This window comes from Harpia harpyja, chromosome 3, assembly GCF_026419915.1.
Source record: "Harpia harpyja isolate bHarHar1 chromosome 3, bHarHar1 primary haplotype, whole genome shotgun sequence".
In the NCBI taxonomy this organism is placed as follows: Eukaryota; Metazoa; Chordata; class Aves; order Accipitriformes; family Accipitridae; genus Harpia; species Harpia harpyja.
The window spans coordinates 33,970,536-33,996,116 of record NC_068942.1 but is presented as its reverse complement, the minus strand read 5'-3'; the positions used below and the strand labels follow the sequence as shown (position 1 = coordinate 33,996,116).

The following is a 25,581-nucleotide window of genomic DNA, read 5'->3' as shown; positions in this document are numbered from 1 at the left end:
AGAACTGTAAATAAAAATGGCCCAGAGCTTGTCTAGACAAGGTATAGTCCAATAGTTTCAGTGTTCAAGCTTAGCTAAGCACCGAGGGTAGACAAATGGGAATAAACTCAGCCCAAAACACTGTGCCTGCCCAGTAGACTTTAGCAGTCCTTCTTACGCAGTTAATGCTGACTTGGGCAAACTCTACCTCCTCCCAGATTTAGTTTAAAGGTTTTGAGACCTATTTAGCCACTGGACAAACAGTGCTGCTGGAACAGAAGAGAAGTTTCCACGTGCCGTTAGCAGACTTTGCAGTGACATTGCCTCACCTGACTGAAGACTGAATTATAATTAAGATTACCTGGACTGGGTAGAATATTGCCTGGAGTGTAGGAAGAGTCTCCGTAAAATAGTGATCCCAGATTTCAGACAGGACATCAATGCGATCCTCACCTACGAAAACAGACATTGGGAGCAAGAGCTTTAGCGACAGGGATGCTAAAATCAAGTTGAATTTTTCCTGCTACTCTCTAAGTCCCCAAATAAGAGATACAAACCCACCCTTCACATTCACAGTTTCCTCCCCAAACAGGACATCATTCAGCTAAGCTTCGCCTTAACTGACAGAGACACAAGGCTGTGACCATAAATTGCTCTGTCGCGTACTGCAAAGACGACAGCTCTGTGCAAAACACGGGACCAATTCCAACAAAAAGCCCCTCCTCAACCGGAGGCTTTAACTCTGCGGCAGAGGACTGTGTAGTGTCACAGCTCACAGTTAGCGTGCTCAACTAGCGCAGGAGCACGGCTGCACGTTAGCAGCGGAATCGGAAAACCAGCAGGTCACGGCCAACATCAACTGTTCTGCAGCAACTGAGGCAGGGAGACCATTTACAAGAGCTGAGCCCCCTCCGGCACCTCCCCGCTCCCAAGCACAGACACAGCAGTCAGGACCCTGACAAGCCACAAAGCCGCCGCGCTCCTCTCAAGCGTGGTGCTTGCGAAGTTTTGTGAATGAAATCCGCTTGTGGCCACCCTTCACGTGGCTCCGACTCGAACAAACATCCCCAAATGTAAGTGGGTATTTAAAATGAAGGCGGACTAAGTTACGCAACTCGTGATTCCCATAACAGGAATACAACTGTGGTCGAAAGCCTATTATTAACAAAAAATGCTTTACTGAACATAATCGTTTGAATAGACATTTTAAATTATGCTCACAGGCTTGACTTACAGAGCTGCGCGTTCCTCGGCATTTGGGCCCAACACCTCTAAGCTTTTTAGATTTTTCCCCATCCCAAAGGCCAAAGGTTCGCAATGTTTTTTCAAGTTTTAGATCCATTCCCCGGAAATTTCAGGTGCAGATACAGACCGAGGTTTAATAACACAAGTTTCTGACAAAAGGATTTTTCAGAATACCTTCCACAGAGCCTCAGCTGGAGCTCGCAAGCAGTCGAGACTCAAGGAGCAGTAATGGAAGATGCCTGCTCAAGACAGCTTTGAAGGCTCAGCCTCCAGGTGACTAGAGGTCCTACATGAGGAACTGGAACACATGTAAAATTGCAACTCAAAGGAGCCTTATCACTGTGTACTGAAGTGCTTTCCCCATCTGGAGACTTTCCCCCGGGCTTCCACTGTGCTTGCCCATGGGTTGTGTTGCTTAGGACACGGCCAGAGAGCAGAGAGCCAGCAGAACCAGATCCTGCAGACATTTCGGTTTTTTGCAGAGAGCCCACCGACGACTGCCGGAGGGTTCAGAGGGAGGCTTCACCGTGTCGGGTACGATGCCGGCTTCAAAACTGGAACTGCAGGCAGACGAGCACCTACCCGACACCCCCATAACAGCTACCCATTACCAGAAACTGCCAACTGTAAGTGAAAAAGACAACAGGAAACAGACTAATTGAATGTTTAAATTTTTCCCTCCTCTGCCTCCTTTCCCAGGACTGCAATGCTTTGGTGTGTGGAGCCAGAATGAAATGTCATAGATCACTTCTCCTTCTGAAGGGGAAGGGGGAATGGTTTGTTTCTTCAAGAAATCATAAAACCTATAGGCATTGAAAAAGATTGGCAGACTGTATAAAGAAAAATCACATTAAAATAAGAGGCTGTGATTTGAAAAACAGACACAGCAGAACATTGCCATGCCCTGCAGCAAGAACATTATTCTGTCTCCGAGTACTGGGACAGTAGAAATTTTCCAGGAAGACAGAGCTAACAGAGAAACGTGTACAAGAAGTTCTTGTTGCTGTGACCACAAGACCTGCAACAAGCCAACACATTATGAAAGAAAGGTGTCCGTGAGTCACCTCCTGCAGAGATGCCAGCCTGCACGGTCAACGTGGCTCCAGTGTCACTTCCAACTAGGGACAAAAAAAACAAGGCATAGGAAGAGGGCTTTGCTGTCTGCCTGGGAAACTTCATCTTACCCAAAATACTTGACCAGCTGCAAACTACTCCCGGGCAGCTCTCAGCTTATTGAGCTGGAACTCAATTTTCATAATGCTAAAACAGATATTGGCATAGTTTTATATGAATACAGAAAACAAAACCTATGATAAGCTGCACAGCATTCGTTCTGAAGAGCTGGCAGAGGCAGGGCAGGTACCCATGTTGGGGAAAAATGCATGAGTCTGCCTTTTTATCTCCTTTACCGGGCCAGCGCCAAAGAAGCACACACCAAGCAGGAGGCCGGCAACTGCACAGCTCCTTCAGGGTCTGAGTCCTACAGCCTGCTGGCCAGGTGAAGTCACTTGGTGAAGAACAGTGTGGAGGAATCCAGCACCAACAATGATGCGAGATTGGAAGCGTCTATTGGCATTTAATGACCCAGATACAGCAGGCTGGTGATTAGCAAGGGATCTTCCCTACAGGCTACAAAACTGGGTCAAATCAAACAGCAGCCTAGTTTTGAATAGAGACATGTGCTCTAGACAGCTTGCTCCGCTTGAGCAAACAGTTAATAAATGTGAGTAACTCCCCACACATCCAACACTGAGAGTCACTGCTCCACACTGGCCTTCGTCCACGGGCTCTGCGGTAGCAAGCATCTGTACCCCAGTGGTTTGAACAGAACTTCATGTGTGATCAAATTGTTTCCTGAAGGATTTCATTCCCACCCAAGTGACTGTTTTTTCTTTAAATTTACACAAAGCCTGTTAGTTCAGCTCTCAAAAGCATGACACAGTAACCAAAATCGTGCTTACATTGAGCTGCAAATCACATTGAGAAATAAAAGGCAGAAGGCAGCTCTCAGCAGTTTCACAACAGGATCCATGTCAAGCCCAGAACTGCTTTGAGCCCAGGTTCAACTGCCACAAGACTCACGTTCCTGCTCTCATGAAGAAGCCGTGGCTGCTGGGAGTGTAGCAGCTACATGGCTATTCAAACAGCCCACTATCCCTCAAGCCTCACAAGGGCTGCGGTGCAATCTGGCTCCTGAGAGGTTGTGATGCCCTAAGACAGTACCAGAAAGGGCTGTACGCTTTCCAGATACGCAAATCATCTTGTCTGACCAAACGTCAAAGAACAACTCCCTTCCAGAATGGGTTTCTTACTATACTTGCCTTCACACAGCTTAACCTTCTCCTCTATAAACAGCAAGCCTTTCGCAAGGAGCTGGTTCTGCCAAGAAAGAAGAGAGAGACATGCATTTTTGCCTTTTCTGACATTTAAAATAAACATGGAAGAATAAATTTTTTCAGTCATTATCCACTTTTCATGCAGTTATCTAAAGATTAGTCAAATCGTAGCACTTTCTCCCAGCACTGCCACCAGACCTGGTCTCACTGTGAGTGCTGCACATTCATTAACCCTGTCTTGTTCAGCCATACATGAGAAGACAACAGACACCGCAGACAGTTAAAACACCTGCCAGAAGTGGGGAGGAAGGACCTGTCCTGGGTCACAGGGAGGGAGTCAAGAAAATAAAATGGTTCTTAGCATAAGAGTGCAGCCACATAAGCTATACCTCAGCCATATGATGGAGGTGATCAAAGGGCCAAATGCTACCAAAATGTCCCACTCTCTTCTTCCTTTGTACTAGCTCAGTGCTTGCCTGACTGCACAGTAAGCCAGTTCAGCTCCCTAACCCTTACTTCTCTCTTCCTACCTATTATCTTTCTACAAGGCTATTTTTTTTTGCTATATTGAGCAGTTGGATCATCTCAGTATGCAGTCTCAAGCTGCAGAAGAAGCGGCAGGAGCTAGTCTTTCTAGATAAACTTAAGTGTCACGGACCAGACAGATCAAGATATCAATGTGCCTTTCTGCAGTTTGGGACATCTAAATATCTGGTAAGCTTTCTGTTCCCATTTCCCCAAACATAAAAGTGGTGCAAAAAAACCACCTACATTTTTGTTCTCCCAACAGCACTAGAGAATCAGTTATTCTGAAAAGCTTTGAGAATCCCAGAGAAAGCAGCTGCTCTCACCACATAACACGCTATTGCTGCATCCTAAGAGGTTCAGTCCTACCACAGAGATCATATTGACAGAGAGTAAAGCCTTCTGTCCCCCTGAAAGGATTCGGTATCAGGGTAGCGCACAATATTCAGAGACCTCTCTCTCTCACATTCATCCTCCAGCTTGTTTATTTAATGGCTAACCAGGTCAAAGCCGCACCTTTCAACCTTCCGTCAGCTGAGGAGCAAGGCACAGCTTTTTTCAGTCCCAATGGACGCTGCCGTCACACCACTGCCTGGACACCACCACGGCCTCCCGATGAGCTGCCATACCACCCACCTGCCCTTGTGCTGCTGCTCTGGATGGTAGACCTGCCTCCTGCAACCATAAACCGGGCTGGCTCGTTCGTGGCACCCACAAGCAGGTTGTAAGCCACCCCAAAGAGAGCAGCACACCTCTGCATCCTCCCTATGACAAGAAGCAATACTCAGCTGGAGTGCTGTTGAAGGGAGTAAAAAGAAGGGAATGTTGCTCTGTGACATTCTCCACTTGTACTGGTACACTCAAGAGTCCTACTTGCTAGCATCAGACGTCACTGAAAAGGAAGAGCTCTTTGTTAAACAGTATCTAATCAAACAGGCTCCAGAAGTCTTCTCCAAGTAGGTTGAGGCTGAGGGACTGAAGAGACCACCACACACCCTATCAGTAAAGAAACTTCTCTGGATGCATTTTCCCAGTGGAGAATTTATATTCAGAAAGCTGTCAGGTAGGTTTCATGACAGAATGATGAAAAGTTTCATCTCAAGACAAGACTGTATGGACGTTGTCTTCTTTGCAGTGTGAAAAAAGCATGGTATTACACAACAGAGAGGAAATAGGTACCTCTCCTTGGCTGTTGTCCCATCTCATGGCTACTTCATCCACATTAAAACATTAACTCATGTTTTGCTACAATGGCTTACTTGTCTTAAATGAGTCAGATGTAAGTACTTTTGAGGCACTGCTTTAAAAAAAAAAAAATCCTGCATCCCCTAATGCGTATCCAGAGTTCAGTCATGACATAAGGAGGAATGCCCATCCAGTTCACCATAAGCTCTGTTAGTAGCAATAACGGTTAAATCTTGTATAGTGCATACAAGGGAAAAATAATTAACAGTCATGCTTGTAATTAAGGTAATTTGGCCCTGCTAGCAGGTGGCTTTTTTTTTCAGAATTCAAACCCAAAAATATTTAGTATGCTCTTATTCCCAAAATAATGTAGAATTTAGTTTCCTTTTAAATTAGTTACACAACAAAACCAGAGCATTTTATGAGCAACACATGGGATGAAACTGTATTATTTGAACTGCCCATCCAAGTCAGAAGACTTTGACCTCTACTAGCTCTAGCAGAGTACAAAAGCAATCCTACCCACGCAGTACAGTCAAGCTATAAACAAATTTCAATGCTATACTATTAACCAGTCCTAGGAATTTCAGCCCAGGAACCAGAGCCGACTCGAACAGCCCTGTTTGTCAGAGGAACATGCTAAAATTGTTATGCTGCACACAGGTGACCACGTGGAGAACCCAAAGCACTTTTGCACGTGACCTTCCGAACCCGCTCACAGTGTGCAAATGACTCATTAAGCGCAGCTGAAAAGCTGTGGAAGCCAACAGGTAGAAAGCAGAGCTCTCTGGCAATACCGCAGACGCTTCTAGGCCTCATGTAGCGCGCGGTTGTCCGTTCAGGAGGGTACGACTCCATCTTCGCTGACCCATTCCACGACACCAGTGCCCACCCGGGTCAGCAGGAGTGGAAGAACCTCCAGCAGCACACGCACCCCGCAGGGACCAGTGGCTCACACCACCTCCGTGACCAGTGGTATCCCACCCTGCTTACAACAGCTTACTCAGTTTTAGCCAAAACCCCATACGTTTATTCTGAAAAAAAGTCCACTTTCTGTGGTTTTTTGGATTCTGGCGTTCCCCCCGCCTTCCTGCGGAAACCTATTTTCTGATTTATTCATCATCACCGACGTGATAAAGGGCTGCGAAAGGAAGCTGCAGGGAGTAGAGGTAACTTGTTAATGAGAAATTTTTAATGGCTGGGGGGCTTTATCTGGGGCTCGCTCCTCAGTTCGGGTGAGAGCTAGGGTTGAGAGAAAGAGAAAGTCGGAGCTCCCAGCAGAGCGCGGGAGGAACGGGGCTGCCAAAGGATGGGCGAGCTGCAAAGAGAACGTGCCTGGGAGACACCTGGGCAACAACAACAGCAATTAGCAAGTTGGATAAATATGTTCACACGATGAAAAAAAACTCCAACATTTCCAAACATTATCAACTAATGGAAGGTGACTATTTTGCAAAGCTTCTCTAGCAGAAATATAGGCTTTGGAGGGAAATGCGAAGTTGTTGGGATCTCCATTCAAATTTTACATTTGTTCAGCAGAAGCAAATGACTACACATACTAGGCTCTGGCCAACAACAACAAAAAAAGGCTTTCCAGGAAAAAAAAAAAAACCAAACAAAGTGAAAAAGGAGGGAGGAAGAAATCTGGAATGGAAAAAATTATGAGGGGAAAAATAAGTGAAACCCACTTACGCTGTAAATATTTTTCTGCCTGAACAATAAGATAATGTTTGGAGTGATATTTCACTTTAATCCCTCCAAATGCTTTCAGTTTATTAGTTAAGTACTTAAATTCTTTATTTTTCAACCTATAGCTCAAGGTAATTACCTCTCATATATTGCAAGGAAAATATACAGCTGGTTTTTAATACTGTGTCATTTTAAACTACTATATAATAAAAAGTATATACGCATATATATATGAGGGTGTCATGCCTATTTTCTTGTGTTTCTCTCAAGAAATATTAATTCCTTCTCTAGCTGCACTAGAACATTAGGTTTCAACTTACATATGCTTCCTGAGCACTGTGAATACAATTTTCCAGCTACTTTGCTTGTAGGTTAGTATTATTGATGCTTTCTACTTTCAGAGATGGTTTTTTTGTATTTTACAGCTATGTCAGCAAACAAAATACACATTTATACACCTTTATGGGCAGCACAGTTCTATCTATTAAAAATACGTATATTAATCATTACTCTGTAGTAAAGAACTTATAATGCTCTTATAATGTATTATCAGTAATTCCACGTGCTAAATAGATTGCATCATCTCATTCCTAAGGTTTCTAAAAAAAAAAAAAAAAAAAAAAAAAAGCTTAGCTCCCTGTAGTTACTGCAGATGTTTCAATTATCCTCTCAAATTTTCCCTTTTCCTGTGGAAGAGAGAGACTTTAAAAAAAAAAAACAAAAAAAACAACCACCACCACACTTCATTTCCCTTCTCCCCATCTTAAAAATATCTGGAAATTTTATTTATCTGTCTTTTCTGCTAAAGTCACAGGCTCAGAAATGGATTCAGTCTGAACATTACCCCTTCAGATCAAGCCAGACAGGTGAATTTTCATTAAAAACCCTACAGGGTTTGCTGACAAATCTAATAAATGCAGCCGCAGCGGAGGTCTGTATCAGACCTTGTCTAGATTACAAGTCTCATTTTACTGCTTTATCCCTGGTTGCCAGAGGCAACACAGAGGCACAGAGCTAAGAGGAAAAATAAATCCTTTCTTTGCAAGCAAGACCAGATAAAGACTCACACCAAGTGGGCTTGAAGGGCACATTTATTTGAAAAAGTTTAGCTGCCACCTTCTGTCTCTTTGCAATTACAGCTGAACTGGGCGCTTGGGGAGGCAGTTATTCCCTTCCCAAACTAGCTTTCCCTGGATCCCCAGGGTGAAGTCCTCACCCTGCTGTTGGACACCACCGGCTGCTGTACGCTCCCTGCGGGTGCTGCAGACCTGCCCTTGCTCTTGCTAGGGTGAAGCATGCACCGCAGAGAAGTAAAGCCCCGGGTTAACCCCCCACGTGAACGTGCTGTCGAGAAATTTGGAGAGATGTTTTGCAGCAGATAGATAGAAGCGAGCTTGTAAAGTCTCGCAGGTTGAAACCCCCCCTACTTTTCTCAGAAAACCACAATAGCTGTTTCAGCTATACCACCAAGAAGTGCAGCTAACAGAAAAGCCTTTAGGTAAGTTTTTCAAATGCCCTGAATTTTAGAAGACAGGATTCAAAGCTCCAGAAAAATCACTTTTCATTTTTTCCTCAGCAAAGACTCTCCCACAACATGCATGTGCTTGCTACTCTTGCAAAGCAAGCTGCACTGAAATCACTGGGAATAAAAAAAAAAAGCTGAAGGCAGTCACACACTATGCTGTAAACATAGACACTTTCCAGTTAATTCCTTCTTTTTCCCGGCACGGATATTTTCCCCTCCCCTGTTAGAGAAATTGAGGCGAGTTTCTCCATCCGTACTCAGAGGAGCAATTCCAGTTCCCCCAGCACAATGACTGAAGGTGGAAGCTGTCCCAGGAGCAGCAGTTGGGTTCCTCTCCCAAACCAGCAGTGCCAGCAGTGATGGGCACCTTCTCCCTCCCTCCACCTTGTCAGGAGCTGGTCATCCCCCAACGGGGGCCACGGAGGCCCTTGCTGGGAGGTCACCCGCGATGATCCGGGCAAAATGGTACCCATCGGACTTTGCCAGAGGCAAATTAGATGTTGCCTGTTGGGAGCGCTCTGCCGGCAGCCTGGCGGCGGTGACGGCCTCCAGGCAGAACCAACAGGAAGGATTTTGGGGTGATAGCCCCGCTACTAGCACGGCTTGCTGGGCTGCGGGTGGTACATTCAAGCCGAAGGGTGGCAAAAAGCAGCTAAGTAGTTTTGGCAGCAGCTCCACAGAAAACATCAAGGAGGCTCAAGCCATCACAGGAGACTTCACATCTCACCTGAAAGCCGTATCTCTGCAGTGTAGCAAGGCACAAAGGAATTCTCCTGCCAATCAAAAATATTACTGTTTCCCAATAAGCCACTACTCTTGCGGGCGGGAAGTTTACATGAACAGCCACTTAATGACAGCCAAATTCTGTTTTCCTTTCATGCCTCCAAGCCGAATATGGCCAGTATGCCTTTAAAAAGCCACATTAAAATTAACAAATTAATACTAGTTCATCAAACAAAAACACAAGCTTGGAATGGGAGTAAGCTGATTCAGAGCAAAAATCAAAATAATTGACCCCATTTTGCTGAGTGAAAAAAAACAGTTTTTCTTCAACACTTTACAGCATTTCTTAAATGGCCTCTTCTAGCCAATTGAGGCTTTGTGTTCTAGCGTTAAACCACACTTTGACAGGCTCTGCAAGCGCATAGACACCGTTTCTTGGATAATCTGATGTTAATTTGAGAAAAGAAAGCATCACCCAAACCTACTCGACAAGTATTTTCTACAAAGCTATTGCCAGTTGCACACAAACACCTACCTACTTCTTGGCAGTGTTTTACAAAATGCAAGTCTGTGAGAGCTGCAGCTTCTCATAGCCGGAGCATCCCCCCATCCCTTTTTCGTTCTCTAGAAAGAGGGGAAATAGTGACAGAAGCATACAGATCATTTCGATCCTACACAGAGAACAAATTGCAAGATAAATATGAAGTGACGTCCTAAAATGACTCTTCTAGAGACAGCTTTGTTCAAAACGGGTAAAGAAGAAAGCCCACTTAAAGAGAGAAAGTGAGGCGGGGAGAGTAAGAAGGTGAGCAGACCAGGCAGAGCGAGTAGGCAGCACTGCTACGATCTAGACCACGACGCGCCCGTGAGACAGCAGCTATGGGAAAATCCCGCGGCCGGCTTCCCCGGCTTTGGACTGGCGAGTCACCAGTCCAGGCGGGAGCCCTGCTTAGCCAGGGCACGGTCGCCGTCCCACGCCACGCTGTGAGCGTTAGCAGCCGGGCACCGTTTCAAGGGAATCACGCACGTCTGCAGAGCCGAGGTGTGCGGGACCTGAAAGCAGGCGTCCCTGCTGCCACTGCCACCCAGGACTAGGTCCTCCGCTTGGCCGGGTGACCTCGGCCGTGATAACGAAGCTGGGCAGTTGCTATGGAGTCTCTGGAGTCGGTCCATGAAAGCTCAGTCCTAGAAAGCGCCAGATGAAGCAGAAATAATTAGCAGACCTGCGTGAACAGGGGTTCCCAGCCAGCGAGGAGAGAAATACAATTATAAAGACCAGCTTGGCTTGACCCAAAAGAGTATTGAGGGCATATGGCTGAGCTCTGCAAATCACACAAGTGTGAAGTCTCTCCCCTTGTGCAGCGGCCGAGCTGCTGCAGCCGCTGGCAGCAGGTGGGAGACAGCACTTGGCCAGAGAAGAGCTAGCGCTGCCTTTATCCAGCAATAACCATCACTCCAAAAACCTACACAACTCTTGCCTTGCCGCGAAACAGGCAGAAGTAGAAACCTGGCGCCGAGGAAAGAAATGTCACGCGCACCAGGTTTTTTCTCTTTGACTAAGCAGGAGAGAGGGACACGCGGCATTTTCAGCTGTTAGCGTGGCTTTACAAAGCAGCCTTTCCAAGGAGAGGACACGTCACGAGGGATGCTGGATGGGCTGGAGTCCCAGAAAGACATGCAGCAAAAGCTTTACGGTGCCACAGCAGAGGGAGGAGCGCGTGTTTCTCCCTACCGCCGCAGCCGCCCGGCACGGCCGGCTAACCTACAGTGAGAGGGACTCTGACCACAGCAAGGTTCACCAGTCCTGCTCCTCACCGCTCTAAAGGGCGAGGACAAATGCAGTTTCGGCTTGGATCCCAGCTTGCCTGGTCGCTGCTGCTGCTTACTTTCACAGCTCCCCGTTATCATCTCGCTATTTCGATTTTGCTCGACACGCCAGCAACACGGGCGCTCGCGCGTTGCAGTTTCTATGGTTTTGCATACAAACAGAAAGCCGGGCCTAATTCTGAGTCAGGACTTGTTGCCTCCGGGGGCTCTTCGCTGCAGCAGGCTGGAAATTATGTAACAGCTTTGCTTCTGGTTTTAAGACATCAAAGCTCTGGTCGGGTTAAGTGAGGAAACACAGTCCACCCGCCGCCGTCCCTCGGGTACCAGCTCTGCCGGCGCGGGCAGATGATGCCAGGCTGGAGAGGTGTCGACGCCGGGCGTCTGACTTTCAGCATGTGCAGCCCGTGGGCGCTGGGAGATGTCACGGTGCTTGGGAAGGGATCGGGTCTCTCCACCTCCGGAGGAGACAGTTTGGAGTTAATATGCATAAACAAGGCAGTTCTGCTGAAGTGGTTAGCTGTGAAATAGCTAGCATTTCCATTTTCCCCTGTGAGTTTCGAGATTAACAAGCCTCCAGAGAGTGAAAAGAAACAGTTCATCCTTTCCAAAGGGTTTGTTTCAGGCTGTTTGCAGAATCAGGAAGATAATGCCTCAATTTATCAACACTCACTAGTTTTATATTTCAAAAATTTTCTCCACAACCACAAGGGTCAGACAGCATGAAAATTAAGGGAGCTTATCTGAAAAATCTTACAGCTGCCCCAGAGAAGCCCCAGAGAAATCACCGATACACCCCGTTCCTCCAAATCCCAGCCTCTTACTTTCCACGATCATAGGATTCCTCCCTGTTACAGTTCAGCTGACCACCAGAAAACCATGGTGCCCTGCTGGGTTACTGAGCAGAGGGGTGGGCACAAAGTTTCCCTTTTCAGCAGCAGGAAACCATCAGATCAGTTTGTGGGCAAAGTCAGTACTGGGAAACCTGGAGCATGAAGCATTGCTTTCAGGCAGATCTGCAGTAAATATTACGAGTCCCAACTATCTGGCACTTACACTTAGACTCTGATCCAAGCAGATGGCTTGTATATATAATAGGCTTGCTAAAACAGAAGATTTATAAATACAAATCACTTCAGAATGAAACATCTGAGTTCCCACCGAAACCCTTACAGGAATTAACAATTCTCTTTCAAATACAAAACAGACTCAGTAACTCATCTGGTACGATGATGGTTCGGTAGCAGAGAAAGACTGCCTAAACCCCATCCATTTCCTAAACATTCCTTTAGCAACTTCAGGATCTAAACACTAGAAATTTGCATGACTGTTGGTGAAAAGGACTTGTGAGTAATCAAGTCAAGATCACAAAGGTAGATTTGTCTCACTATAAAAGCTCTGCACCATTTTAGTCTTAAATATTCAGTGGTTAGAAAAATTGTGCATGTGTGCACGTATAAAATATACGTTGTGTAAGAGCCAGAACTCTTAAAACCATGGAAAATGTGATTTTAAAATTATCTTAGTGGCTCCTGTTACAAGTGCTGTGGCATAAGAAATGGAAAACGTTTAAGTCAATTTATCACATCTAAATATTACATGATCCAGTTAGTTGCTCTAATTGCTGCTAGGATATTTGAAACTGCCTGGGTACACATGAAAGCAGATACTTCAAGGTCCATTTCAACCTAAGAGAACAGTAAACTTGGTTCTCAGGATAGCTTTCCAGTGGGCTTTAACAGATGGAGGAGGAAGTCGCTGCCAAAAGATGCACTTCCACTCCACTCCCCATCCTGGTGACCCGCTCCCATCACCTCCCCCATGTCAGAGGTGATGAGCACAACAAGTCAAAGGAAGTAGTTGAAAACTCTTTTTTTCCCCCCAAGGTTATTTTTCAGCCAAATCAGCAGCCTGATTCAACTCTGCTCATTTTGGTAGCAGCGGTAGTGCCGTCAATCAGCTGGCATCAGCAGTGAAACCAAACCCACAAACAAATGAAATAATGTTGTCAGCCCTTCTTTGGCACATGAATAGTCTTGCCCCACTCCACCGCCCAAGGATTTTTGAGTAAAGACGTTCAGGAGGGAGTAGTAACTTTTATCACTGCCATGCGCTGTCAGTCTAGAATCAGAAATAAGTCTGCATCTTACCTCACAGCAGGGAAAAAAGCTCACTTCCTACAATAGCCTTTGTCTCACAGTTTGTCTCATGGCTTGCCAGCACCAAGAGTTTTACTTCAGGCTAAGTCTGCCAGATGCCAAGTTACTCCTTTTAACGTTGAGCAAAAAAAAAATCCCAGAAATTAAATTTGAGTCCCCGTGGCTTCAGTGGGAGAACAGCTGCAGGTGAACTCATACGTATAGGCTGAGGTATTTGCACAAGCGTGAACAGACAGACTGACAGAAAAACAAACTCAGAAGTAAGCACGGCCAAGCCCTCGCACTGCACGCTCTCAAGGCAAAGGCCACCACTCTCTGGGCAGTAGCGTAGTGCTGAGTACCGACGTTGCCATTGCAGCCTGTGGCTGACACAGTACAGCCCTGCCATTGGGGTGAAAGAGCAACAGTTCTTGCTCCTTCTTTGGCAGAAAACGGTGCTGGTGATCAGATCCTTCTCCCAGGACAAGACCAGATGCCCTCAGCTTGCTAAGAGGGATGCAACACAGATCTCCAGCCTCCAGCAGCGAGCAGGCTGTGAATCCCACTCACAGTCTAGGAACCATCCCGCCATTCGGCGCCCGCAGCCGCCTCTTTCCAGTAAACGACTTGTGCAGATAGAGTGAAACAGAACCACCCCTGGGGCAGGAGTCTGCTTCTCACTTGATAGCACAGCATGGGGAATTTTTTTTTAAGTCATGTAATCTAATAGTGATAGGAAACAACACTAGTCTTTTTCTTCCCCTTTCTAAGCTGTTAGCACAGTACGCAGCAGCGTCAGCCGCTTCAGAAAGTACTGAAATGTTTTTTTTTTCTTTCCTCTCTCTCTCTCTCTTACTCAAAGGGAAGAAAACCCTCTTGTTTTCAGCAGCCTCCTCCTTTTTTTAATCAACACTACACTGGAACAACTTACAACACTGAAAACCATCAGCGCTCCCTCAAAATCATCCAACACACTTTCATGTGGTTACATTTGAACCTCCATCTATGTGGACAGCATCAGTAAAAGGCAATAACAGTTATTCACGTTTGTGATTGATCAGGTCTTCCCTCATCCTTCATCTTTCTCTTCTTCACAGGTTGCATTTGTATTTGTGGGACTAAAAGGCAAACAGTACCCAGGTTGATTTCCTGCTGATAGGGACTTCCTTCCCTGCCCCCTCCACCCCCCCAAAACAGACAGCCATTATCTTTTCTCTTCCCCTTTGCTGGCCCCTGTTGCAGAAAACCTACTCCCGAATTCTCTGTACTAGAGAAAAAGGGTGAAAAAAACCTATGAAAAGGTAACCCATCTTCTTTAAAAAATTCAAGCGATGAATTCCTTCTTGACCTTGGCAGGCTACTAGCAGCCTTTCTTAAGCGCAAAGGAAGATTATCCTTAGTTTAGCACATACACCTGTAAATATGATTACTCCCAAGGCTATATGGCCCACATTAAAAACATCCATACCTCCATCATCTTCTGTAGCAAAACCAAAATGAAACTAGTAGGCTACGTGCATGTAAAAAGGGGTCCTAATTTCTTCATAGGCTAAAAAGCTGAAGAGAGCAAACCTCAAAAGAAAGCAAGCAAATCATGTAATACCTGGAAGTAATCTGTGATGAAGGATCCAAGTTCACTCTTCAGCAGCCGTCTGTAGACAGAAGGAATGCAGCCATGAAGTAACAGCCATTGCTGGTCATTTCTTACAGGTATAGCCGCACTTTACTACCAGTCATACCAAAGATACGTGACTATATGTGAATGTGTCGTTTTGGCCACAGTTAGATTTCTTTTACATTTAGATGTATATTCTACAAATGCCCACAAAGGCTATTCTCAAATTATGAAGGAATGAAGCAGTTTCCCTGAAGTCTTCTATTTATAAGCCATACACTTAGAACAAGCAAAAAAAAAAAAATTACCCCCCTGAATGCACAGAAATTTGGGGAGACAATTTAAAGTTATTTAGTTTGAAATTCATCATTTTTTCTGCTTTTTGTTTAAACCAAGATGCCTTTCATTTCACTGAAAATAGCATATCTCCCTAATGCTGTACTTCCTTTCCTCTCGGAAGTAGAAGGTGGGAAGATAAGGTGAGGAGCAATGAAGTAAACACACAAGCAGAAGCTGCAGCTTCCCCGTGACCACCGCATTTAAAAACAAACAAACAAACTTATTTTTCAAGAAAGAAATTCTAGAAATTTAACAAGAGGTGTTTTAAATACATGCCAGCAGAAGCCACTCTAAACAAGTATTTCTGATAAAAACTGTTGGATTTTAAATTGGGCTGTGATAAAAGTTTTAAATTCTAATACATATTTCTATTTCAAAACTCCGATACAAAAGTCAGGATTGTTTTACATCAGAAGAAGCATTGAAAAAAACCAACTCAAAGTTCAGAGCATTTGCACTTTCAGCTTTCAGTGACTGTGAGCATAATTTCTGTAGCAATAAATTCTGCCTAAAATTTAAAAGGCGCCCAACACTTTTCACTGCAAAACATTGCTTTTTTTTTCGGTTCTAAGAGTTTTGCTGTTCACCAACGTGAAGTATAAGCAAGAGTGCTCAAAAGCAGCATTTGAATCAGGGACCATCCAGTTCTCAGGCTGGGTTCTTACTAACAAACTACACCACTTTTTTCCTAATTTTTGCTGAAAGTTGATTTTGACAGCAACCTTCCTTCCTAACCATTTTGTAACACTTCTACATTTATTCACATGCCCAAATGCCTTTACTCTTTCTCTCTCTGAGCGGTTATATTCACCCCGCCCATCTCAAAACACATTTCTATTTCTATGAGATGGGTAAACCAGATAAGTCTTTGGGGGCCTGTTTGCCACAAGCTCTCCCACCGGCTTCAGCAGAACCCAAGGGGCTCTCCACCAGCTGATTGACAAGCCCACGGCAGGACTTCACTTAGCGCAGGTAGACCAGCAACCAGAGGCTTGCACCCTAGAGAGAACCCAAGGGACGGGGTCTCCTCCTAATCACAGCCAGGTCACCTCCTGCTTCTGAAATCCCATCTCCCAATGGCATTTCTCACATTTCCTCTTGCTGCGACAACTGACTTGCACAGCAGTAAAAAAAAAAAAAAAAAAAAAAAAAAAAAAAAAGTATCCAGTGAGATGATATCAAATCACAGCAAGATAAAAACTTGGTGGCAGCAATCCAGAGCAAAATGTTACCACCTGCTCATCTCCTGGTCCTGTCATTACTATCCCTACTTTAAAACTCTCCTGCGTTTCGCACTGTGAAATAACTAAGCGCTGTGCAGAACCTGTGAGTCTCTTAAAGCAGTGCATTTGCTAACTTCCACCAAGAAGCTGAATGGAGAACTACAAACAAGGAAAATGCACCAGCTCAACCTAATGGCACACAATAGTTGGCCATCTGACAGGCCTGGCTTTTTGCCCAGAGTCAAGCTAGAGATTCACCTCGCGCACCCAGAGCTAACATTGTGTTGGGAGCTACAGCAAGAGCCAGAGGTGCGAGGCTGCAGGCGTGAGTACAAACATACAAGCAGATGCATGCGCTTTGCCCCTTAGATGGGCATTAATGAGCTACTTGAATGTTAGTGGCCTATTTAGAGAATGACATTTGGAGATGTAACCAATGCTCAGGGCACCTGTAGGAACATTAATCATGTATTTCAAGGTGAGTGCTTCCAAGTGCTGCCTGGGAGTGCCTGTCCGTGGAAGAGGACGTTTCCCCTCCCACCACCAGCACTGCTTACAAGGCATACACGATTCACAAAGACTTTTCTGTTCTTCACCTGGCTGTCAACACCCTAGATCCACTTCAGGAACCACCATGAAGAGAGCACGGGCCAGCCACTATCAAGCCCGGGCAACACAGCTATTCTGCCCAGCGTACTGCCTTTTCGCAAGGGTGGGAAGGAGCACCGGCTTGCACTGGGGAGGGAAAGCAGGCTGCAGCCACCGCCGCGGGCTACAGCCTGGCAGACGAGTCACAGAACCCAAAGCCGGTCCCCAAGCCTGCCAACAGGCTGTGGGCTAGGGTATTTCCAAAGCCTTAAGACACTTGTATTTCTTTTCACGTACAGAAATACTCAACCCATGGAGAATTAAGACTGCTCCAAGGACTTAAACTTAACTTGAGGACTTCTGACCTGAGCACACTAAAATACCGTTAAAGCGTGAGACACTGCCCCCACTCAGCTCTCAAAAGGAATTATGTTCAACTTTCACCTTTGGGACCAGACCAAGTAGGACAGAGTCTTGTGCCCTGCAAGCAGCATTTATTTTGAAAGTAGAGAAAGGGGTAGTTTAGACTGCTGCGTAGTACGTGCTTAGCCCAAATTGCCATTTGAATCTTGGCGCTCAGGAAAAATGCAATAGGGATGGGAGGGGGGCATATAAAAGGAGAAGCGGAGACCTATATGACAGCATTCATGATGAATGACTATGGATGTAGTGGGAAAGAGAGAGGGAGGAGGAATTACATCCATGAGCTCTGACAATACTCCTCTTAGCAACGCTTGGAACCAAGGCAAGAATAAATTGTTCTTTATCTACTCTACAGTCCTATCGCTAACCAAACTTTCCAATTCATCAGAATGAAACCACAGATAATTATGAAACCTGCTTAAAAAAAAAAATGATACTTTTAATCATCACTAGCATCAGTGTTAGAAAATGTTTGTTAGGCTTTTAGGTTTTTTATCTTCGGGGTCGTATTTTCAGGTCTTGCTCTGCAATTATCATGTGAAGATTAAGCTTTTAAATGAAATGCTGCGTTTTGCTTTCATTTTAAATACTCCATGGTTCTGAGAAGCTTGGGTTTAGAAAAGAGTTATTATTACCATCACAAATGCCCTGATAAAAATGTGTAAAAAACAGCCAGAAGAGGCAAACTCCCTAGGAGGGGACAAAATCCTTATAATCCAAGTCAATACACATCCTGTCCTTGTCAAAGCTACACATCCACAAAAGTCAGAGAAATACTACCCAAGTGCTCCATGCCATTCACTCCACCCAACAGCAAAAAAGAAGCAAGTTAGCCCGAAACCCCAAAGCTGTGCTTAAGTTTGCTTCAATCCCTGCTCCTCCCACCAATATCCTCTAACTGCAGTTCTGTAGGGGAACAAAACCAAGCAAACACCAAACAAGAAGCAACAAAAATCCCTTTTGATGCATTTCAGCAACCTACCTGATATTTTCATTGAGGGTATAAAGTTCATTGTTCTGCAAGCCTCCCCCTTTGAACACATTTATCACTGCTGTTTGAACACTGCCAAAAAAAGAAATGAGACAGTACAACATCCATAAATAAAAGCCACCAGTATGATTTAACACAGAGCACAATGTGAGCTAGCCCCCAAAAGCTGAGTGGTTATAATGGGGTGGAGAGGTTAATAGCACTTAAATTCTTCCATTTTTTCTCCCCTGGAAATCATCACTTATTTACCTACATCTCCAATGGGAGACAGAGCAGAACCAACCTCAAGTTGTGCCTAGAGTAAGCGAGGGAAAGTTGTTACAGGGACACTGTTCACAAAGAACACATTCACACCAGATATATCTCTAACACGACTGTTCAGGGGATCTCTGCTGTGTGCTGCAGGCTAGTTGCTATGAGTAGGCATAGATTTTTGGCAATATCTGCCAAACACATCACACTGCATTCTGCAGTGACACTAGCAGGAACCACCCGATCTGCAGCGTCTGGCAGGACCGTGGCTGTGCTGCAAGATGTTCTGCAGCCAGCATCATGGCAGTCAGACCCAACTTTAAGCCCTGTTAATGCTTGTAAGATGCTCTTGGAGGATCTTCTAACTCATACTTCTCTCACCAGCACAGAGGAAGTCCTAAAGTGACTGCATACAAGATGGTTTAGCAGGTCTAAAGCCTTGCCATGTCTAACAACAGGAGGTGCCTTTCGCTTAACAGGCATTCCCTTTGGTGGGCCAGTTATGGCATTTGCAAGCTTCATGGACCACAGCTCACTAGCCTGGCACAAAACTGCCATGGTTTTGCCGTGCTACTTTCATGTGACATTAGTAAGCTGAGCTAGGTCAGCAAGAGAAAGGGGTCTGCAGAGCACAGAGCTGGTGCAAGGTGGCAGAAAGGAATGTGGGAATACCCGCTTTTGGTAGCAGCAGACCATTAGATCGGATCAGGACATCTCACTCTTCATCCTACACGTTGTTTTTCCAGTTGCCATTGCTGCACGACACACACTGTAGACAGGATTGGGCTGTCAATAGGAAATACTGGTAGCAGCCACAAGCTTAGCAGCTGTCAGAGGAACTTGACTGTGGTAAGAGCTTCATAATATGCAAATAAATGCCTGCTGTGCGTTAAGAAACTGGCCTTTGTTACAGTACTAGGAATGTGTTTTCCTAAACGGTACTTAAAAGATGCAGCTGTTAACAAAGAGCAATGCTGCTTTACTTCAAGATAGTACCTCTGAACAACGTTGGCCAAAACCAAGGCTGAACACTACGAGGTCTAATTTTTTCACCGCCGCGGAGGCTTTGAATGCCGGCAAAGCTCGGGCACGCTAAAAATTCACGCGTGCTTACGAACGGATGAGCTTAGCCGTAAACGGTCCGAAGCGCAAAGATGGGACACAGGCGGCCCTCCTCGCGGGGCTGCTGCGGGGTGAGAGCTCAGCCAGGGCAGGTCCTGCTCACCTGTTCCAGGCGGAGTTGGAGCTGAGCTGCAGAGCCTGCCGGGCTGCCTGGAACCGCGGGAGGTCACTGAGGACCGGGGAGCTCATGAAGCGAGGTCGGGGCCTTCTGAACGAACCCATCTTGAGGAACTGGAGACCGAAGGACGGAGCTACGGTGAAGCCTCCGGTCATAGGGTCAGGTGGAGTGGAGCAGGGCCGTCAGAAAGTCTCTTCTCTTGAAGGTCCGAGCGTCAACCTCAGTGATGTCAACAAGTCTTCGAAGCCGAGGAGTCAGCCTGCGGCAAAAGCAAAGAGTCAGCCTTGGACTCCCAGTTCGCCGCAGCGTCAGGTTGTGACACGGACACGTGTTGCAAGATGATGAAGGAACCGAAGCAGTCCTGCAAAGCAAAAAGAAAGGAAAAGAGCAAGACAGAGAAGGGAGGGGAGAAAATATCCTAGCCCGTTAACAGCAAATTTGTGCAAATCTGCCGGAGTTCTTCTACAGCAGCCCCCTTTCCCATGTTGCCCCTTAAATAATGACCCAACACAGCCAGCCAGAAACACAAGCATGGTCTCTCTTTCCATTTCAATTAGCAGAGATGCAACAGAGGTGCCTAAACTCTTCTGCCAGGGGCACTTTACAAATATCTTTAAATACAGTTAGCCATTCAGCGTGTATAAAATAGTAGAAACTGGAGAAAGAAAAAAGAAAACTATTTCACCAGAAAGGAGCAAAAGATGAACAATGGAGAAAAGATAAACAGACAAACACAGTGCTTTTTTTTTTTTTTGAGAAGTGTTGTGCAAGGGAATAAACCCACTCATTATCAGTCCATTACAAAAAGGATACAATAGGGAGCTTCTGCAAAAAAGGTCTGACAACCAGATATTTTAAGAGTAAGCAGGATTTTTGTTTGTTTTGTTTTCTACAGAATGAGAAGTAATTGCTAGGCCAAATACGAAATGCCCGTATTTTCCACTCTGATCATCATCTCCATATAGATGAATATGTAGCCCCAAGTAAACCACAGAAATAGAAGAAGTTAGTGTGGATAAAAACCACAAAAAAAAACTTTGGCAAAGCTTCTGTACTTCGAAATCTTCCCACTTCAGACGAATACAAGCAGTAGATGTAGCTGGCAGTTTGGAGAATGGAGATGTGGGAGAAAGGAGGAAAAAAAAAAAAAAAAACCCAAACAAAAAAGTTGTGTAACTGAACCGCAAGCAAAAGATGTAAAGCAAAATCTTCTCTTTCCCACTACATCTTCAGCATAAGGTGAAAAGAGAGACGATCGGCCAAAGAAATGTCGTGTATCTGCAGAGCCCTTCTAATTTGACTAGTCCTCGGCTTCAGGAAACTCTTTCCACTCCCCAAACCATAACTAACTCTTTTACATGCAAGAGAACAGCTTTCTTCCCTCCTGGCCAGCCCCATTTCACGCTGAGCTCACTTCGCTACCCCGACTCCGCACGGCCTTGTCAGATTCTGATCAACCACCACGAAGCCCTCGCAAGCCCTTGCTGTGCCACGGACACTGCGTGCCCCGCTGCCGAGGAAGTTAAAGGAGAAAACACCTCATTTTTTAGGCACTGAAACACGCGGTACTATCATTCTTGGTGCTATTCAAGAAATAAATACGCTTGTTATTCCCCTACAAGCTAAATACAGTTTTCACAGATCTTTGTGGAACTGGAACATGGCTACAAGTGCAACTTTTTTCTGTCTTTAGACAACTCCTGGCTGTCTTTAAAGATGACGAAGCCCAGACAGTCTTTCATGACATGAGCTTAGCCTTGACTGTTCTTGCTTGAAAGGGCAGCAATCTGTTGATCCTGTACCTGCTCTGTTACAATTCAAATACATAAATAAAGTCATAACTTTTAGAATTAAGAATAAATTTAAACTAATACAACCAAATCAGCAGGGTCTTCTGTGTGCATTTTGAAATAACAGTCCATTTGACGTTGCCCACACATTTTCAATCTACCAGCAATTTCTCTATTGGCAATTGTAACCACATCAGAAATCATCAGAGGAAAAAAGCTACAGCACCTTGGAGAGTCGAGAGCAGGCTTTTCTCACAACATACCAAAAGGTGTCTGGGAGACAAAGCGTAAGTATAACGGATGTTTCTGTTGCAGAACAAGTGCTTGTGCCAACGTTTGTTGTCTTCAAGCAAAGCTGACAGCATGAGGAGCTGAGTGACAGCTCACTTCTCCCAGCAGTGCAGTAAAACGTCTAGCTTAACAATTTTTACACAGGGAAAACAGCATATATTTTTGAGAGCTATAAAATGCAATACAAGTGTTACTTTAGATCAGTTGTAGGCATTTAACAGAGCTAGAAAGCAGTGGTTAAGATGCTTGTGCTAGCCCACAAGCCTCTTCCTATCACTAGTCCAGGTGCCGTAAGTGCATACAAGTATCTCTCTCTCCAGCAGTGAAATCATTTTATAAAGCTGAATTTATATTAATTCAAGTCAGATTAAGTTGCAAGGGGAAAGCTTAAATTCAGAAGTGTAAATCAGGAGAACAACCTCTGTGCCTTAATATCCATATATTTCAAGTTTGTGTAGGAAATTCTTTGGCCTATTCTGTGCAAGCAGTAAAACACCACAATCAGGAATGTCTCTCCTGAGCTTGGGCTATGGATTTACAAGACTGATTCCACAGCAGCAGAACCGTGGCATGACACAGGGTCCCACAGGCAAATTTCCTGAACACTTCTTACCAAGGGAATGTGCTTGTTTCTGCTCACAGAAACATACACGTTGTTTTCCTTAATCTCTGTTAAATTCACCCAGACAGATAATAACAAGCCCTTGTCTGCAAAGAGCAGATAAGACACCCCTCTTGCCCCTTCCTGCCCCAAGCCCAGTCTGCAATCCCATGTTACTATCAAGTCAACCTTTCTTTAGGTTCTCATCAGGAATTTAAGACAAGATCTTCAGCTTTAGGACCAGATTCAGAGGCTTATGTTCATTTCTTCAGGATTCAAAGATACAAATCTCTCCTATCTTATCTAAAACGGTAGCTGTTAAATGGCAGGCACAGCAAACTGTTACTCTGAAGGCAGGCTAGCCACCAAATGGTATCCAAACATAACTGACCCTCACGTTATCAGAACTGAAAGTGCCAAAATTTGTGAGAAGGACCATCCTCTCCCCATGCACACAGCCTATCTAAACTATTTTCAGAGTTTTATAAAGCTCGAAGTACCACAGCATTTACTAGAAAACAGACTTTTGGCACAAGTAGTTTGCAGATCCTGTACACCTGAAGGTACAACAAAGCACCCAAACCCAACCAAACACTTCCATCAGACTGGATTTTCCTTTCACAGCAGCTAGTTGCCACTGATAGTTTTCCCCAAAGCAAGTCAGCCTTGTAAATACTGCCTCATTTTTGCAGGGAAGTTGCATTAGCTGTTTGTTGGCAATGTCCATGGTGTGCACTCTGCAGCGTGCAATTTTTTGGCTTTTTACTGAGAGAAACTACCCTTGTGACAAGAAAGACATTAACATATTTATAGGTTAGTAAGAAGCCCTCATGGTATTCAGGCTATTTTAGCTATTGGGAATGAACAGTATTTAGCAAAATGCTGAGTATGGCAAGGAACAACTTCCCTCTTCAGTTTGCCGTGAAAACTCTCCTAGAATTACGCAGAAATATTCAGAAACAGGTATTGTCCTCCCAGAGGCCTTCAGTCCAAACTCCCTCACATCTACAGTCTCCCCTTCCTAAAATTAAAGTGTTTTAGAAGGCTACAAAATAAAACCTATGTCTAATAATCACAGTCCTATTGATATATCAACGCAGAACTAGAAGAAGCTTTACAGAGGAGCAATTATTATTTTTCCCCTTTTATACAGAGTGAAGGCAGACACCAGGGTGCAGTGTGTTCTAGCCACCAAGCAACACTCTCACCGTTGATTATAAAAGGCACAAAGACCTGGAGACTAAAGTGCAGCAACTGCGTAAGAGAGACAGCCACACCAAGATAATCTCTCACTGCCACATGCTTCAGCTGCTTTATGTGGCATCGGGGCATTTCAAACTGCTGATATCCTAAAACATTCCCCACTCTCCTCATCTCGCTTAATGACCCTGCACATCTTTTTTGGCAAGAAGCTTGTTGTAAGTCAGAGAGATAGGTATTGCTCCTCCTTCCCTTCCAGCTGTCCTACCCCCTGGCCTTTTTTCTCCTCTTATCCTTGATTATCATCTCAAAAGCCAGTTATCAAAACCCTCTAGATCTCTAACAAGGGAGATGCATCATCTGTGTAAAACCCAGGTCTCCGAGTAAGCAAACTCTTCAGAGCTGGAAGTCAATGGTCTCCATGGGGGGAGCGAAGCAGGACGATGAGTCAATCTGAAAACAATGTAATTTCATCCACTTGTAATTCATCACATCTGAGTAAACATTTTGAGGATTAATCTGAATCTTTAAAGAGAACAATAAAGCATGGCGACAAATCCTTTTCCAACACACATAGATACAGGCATTTATAAAAACATTACAGTCATCAAACTAGGAATTTTCTATCATTTGTTTTCTGTTAGCCATGAAAACCAACAGAGAAATCGTTATAAAATCATTTCATGAAAAGACCTTTCCCTCCCAACAGAGCATAATATGTCTGACTGTCTGGAGGAAAAGCAAGATCAGGCAATATACCTAGAGATCTCTCTCTCTCTCTCTCTCTAATAAAGAAAGAATAACCCAAAGAAAAAGTTGGCAGCAATTCCTCCAAATTATGAATCTTCATAATAATCTTGGGACAAACAAACAAAAAGCCCATGGTAACTGAGATTTAACAAAAGAACAGACCTTTTTAAATTCCTCTGATGCCTTCTCTGCAAGACTCAGAGCAACAGCCGCTAATGGAAGTGATGGGGCAGCAAAAACTAAAACTGGTTTTGCTTCTTAGAGGAAAACTTGCACCAACACTACTTCACACCAAATTCACACCAAAAAGCCACAAGTCAAAAAGTAACTTCAAGCCAGATGGCAAGGGGGGGAAAGGGAGAGTGGAGGAATCCCAGGTTCCTCAATTCATCCAAACAAGCATTTCCCAGGCCTCCCGAAATAGAGCAACTGAGAATGAGGGGTTATCCAGATATAAGTGACGTTTTGCCATTTAAACTTTTTTTAGTGGTAAAAAACCAGGCCCTTCATGAAGAAATATATCCACTTGCCCATTTTCCTCTCCTTTATACGCTTTGTGCAATCATGACATTGATGACCTATGACCATAAAATACACAAACTGGATACTGCAACATGGACCAGAATTTTTTTTAATGATTCTGGGTGTGGAAGAAGCATAATCTTAAAAAAATCCCCCACTGTACTAGGCCTACAGTCTCATAATAAGCAGTTTCATCCTAACTCAGACAAAAAAATATGCAGAGAACCATCTGGATTCTCCTTCCAGCCCAGTAAATCCTTAACAAAGTATGTGATTGGCAAAATCCTTGAGTCAAGTTCAACTGACAAGATCTGAAGACACTATTTCTGACAAAACACCCTCATTTATTTGCTACAGAGCCGTACTGGGAAGTGGGAAAGCAGCCCGCAACCTGTAACTTCAAGTCTTTTAGGTCATCACAACTACACACGCACACGCATGAACTTAGTTTATATTCTAAGAAAACACAGACAGCATTTGCCACTGTTAATTTTACAGTACATTCAGTTCCTTTTATAGCCCCCAATTGCTCAGTTTCTTAAAAATAAACAAGGCCGCCTTTTCAGAAGGAGAGAAGATGATCAAAT

General features: G+C 44.7%; 1 protein-coding gene across 9 annotated transcripts in view; it reads right to left on the bottom strand.

Annotated features, from left to right (window-relative positions):
• The window catches only part of PRR5L (proline rich 5 like), a 54,358-nt gene that overhangs the window by 22,338 nt on the left and 6,439 nt on the right, over window positions 1–25,581 (bottom strand). For 8 of the 9 annotated variants that reach the window (XR_008234401.1, XM_052781895.1, XM_052781896.1 and 5 more), the window contains 5 exons: window positions 19,826–20,099; window positions 18,340–18,420; window positions 14,773–14,821; window positions 3,546–3,603; window positions 341–432 (listed from right to left, as the gene is read on the bottom strand). Coding sequence is in view for 8 of the 9 variants with exons in the window: in XM_052781895.1 (XP_052637855.1) it covers window positions 341–432; window positions 3,546–3,603; window positions 14,773–14,821; window positions 18,340–18,420; window positions 19,826–19,995 (450 nt within the window). In the remaining variant the exon portion in view is untranslated. Of the gene's footprint in view, window positions 1–340; window positions 433–2,198; window positions 2,492–3,545; window positions 3,604–14,772; window positions 14,822–18,339; window positions 18,421–19,825; window positions 20,100–25,581 lie in introns of those variants that run through there. The other variant, XM_052781894.1, reaches the window with a different exon arrangement.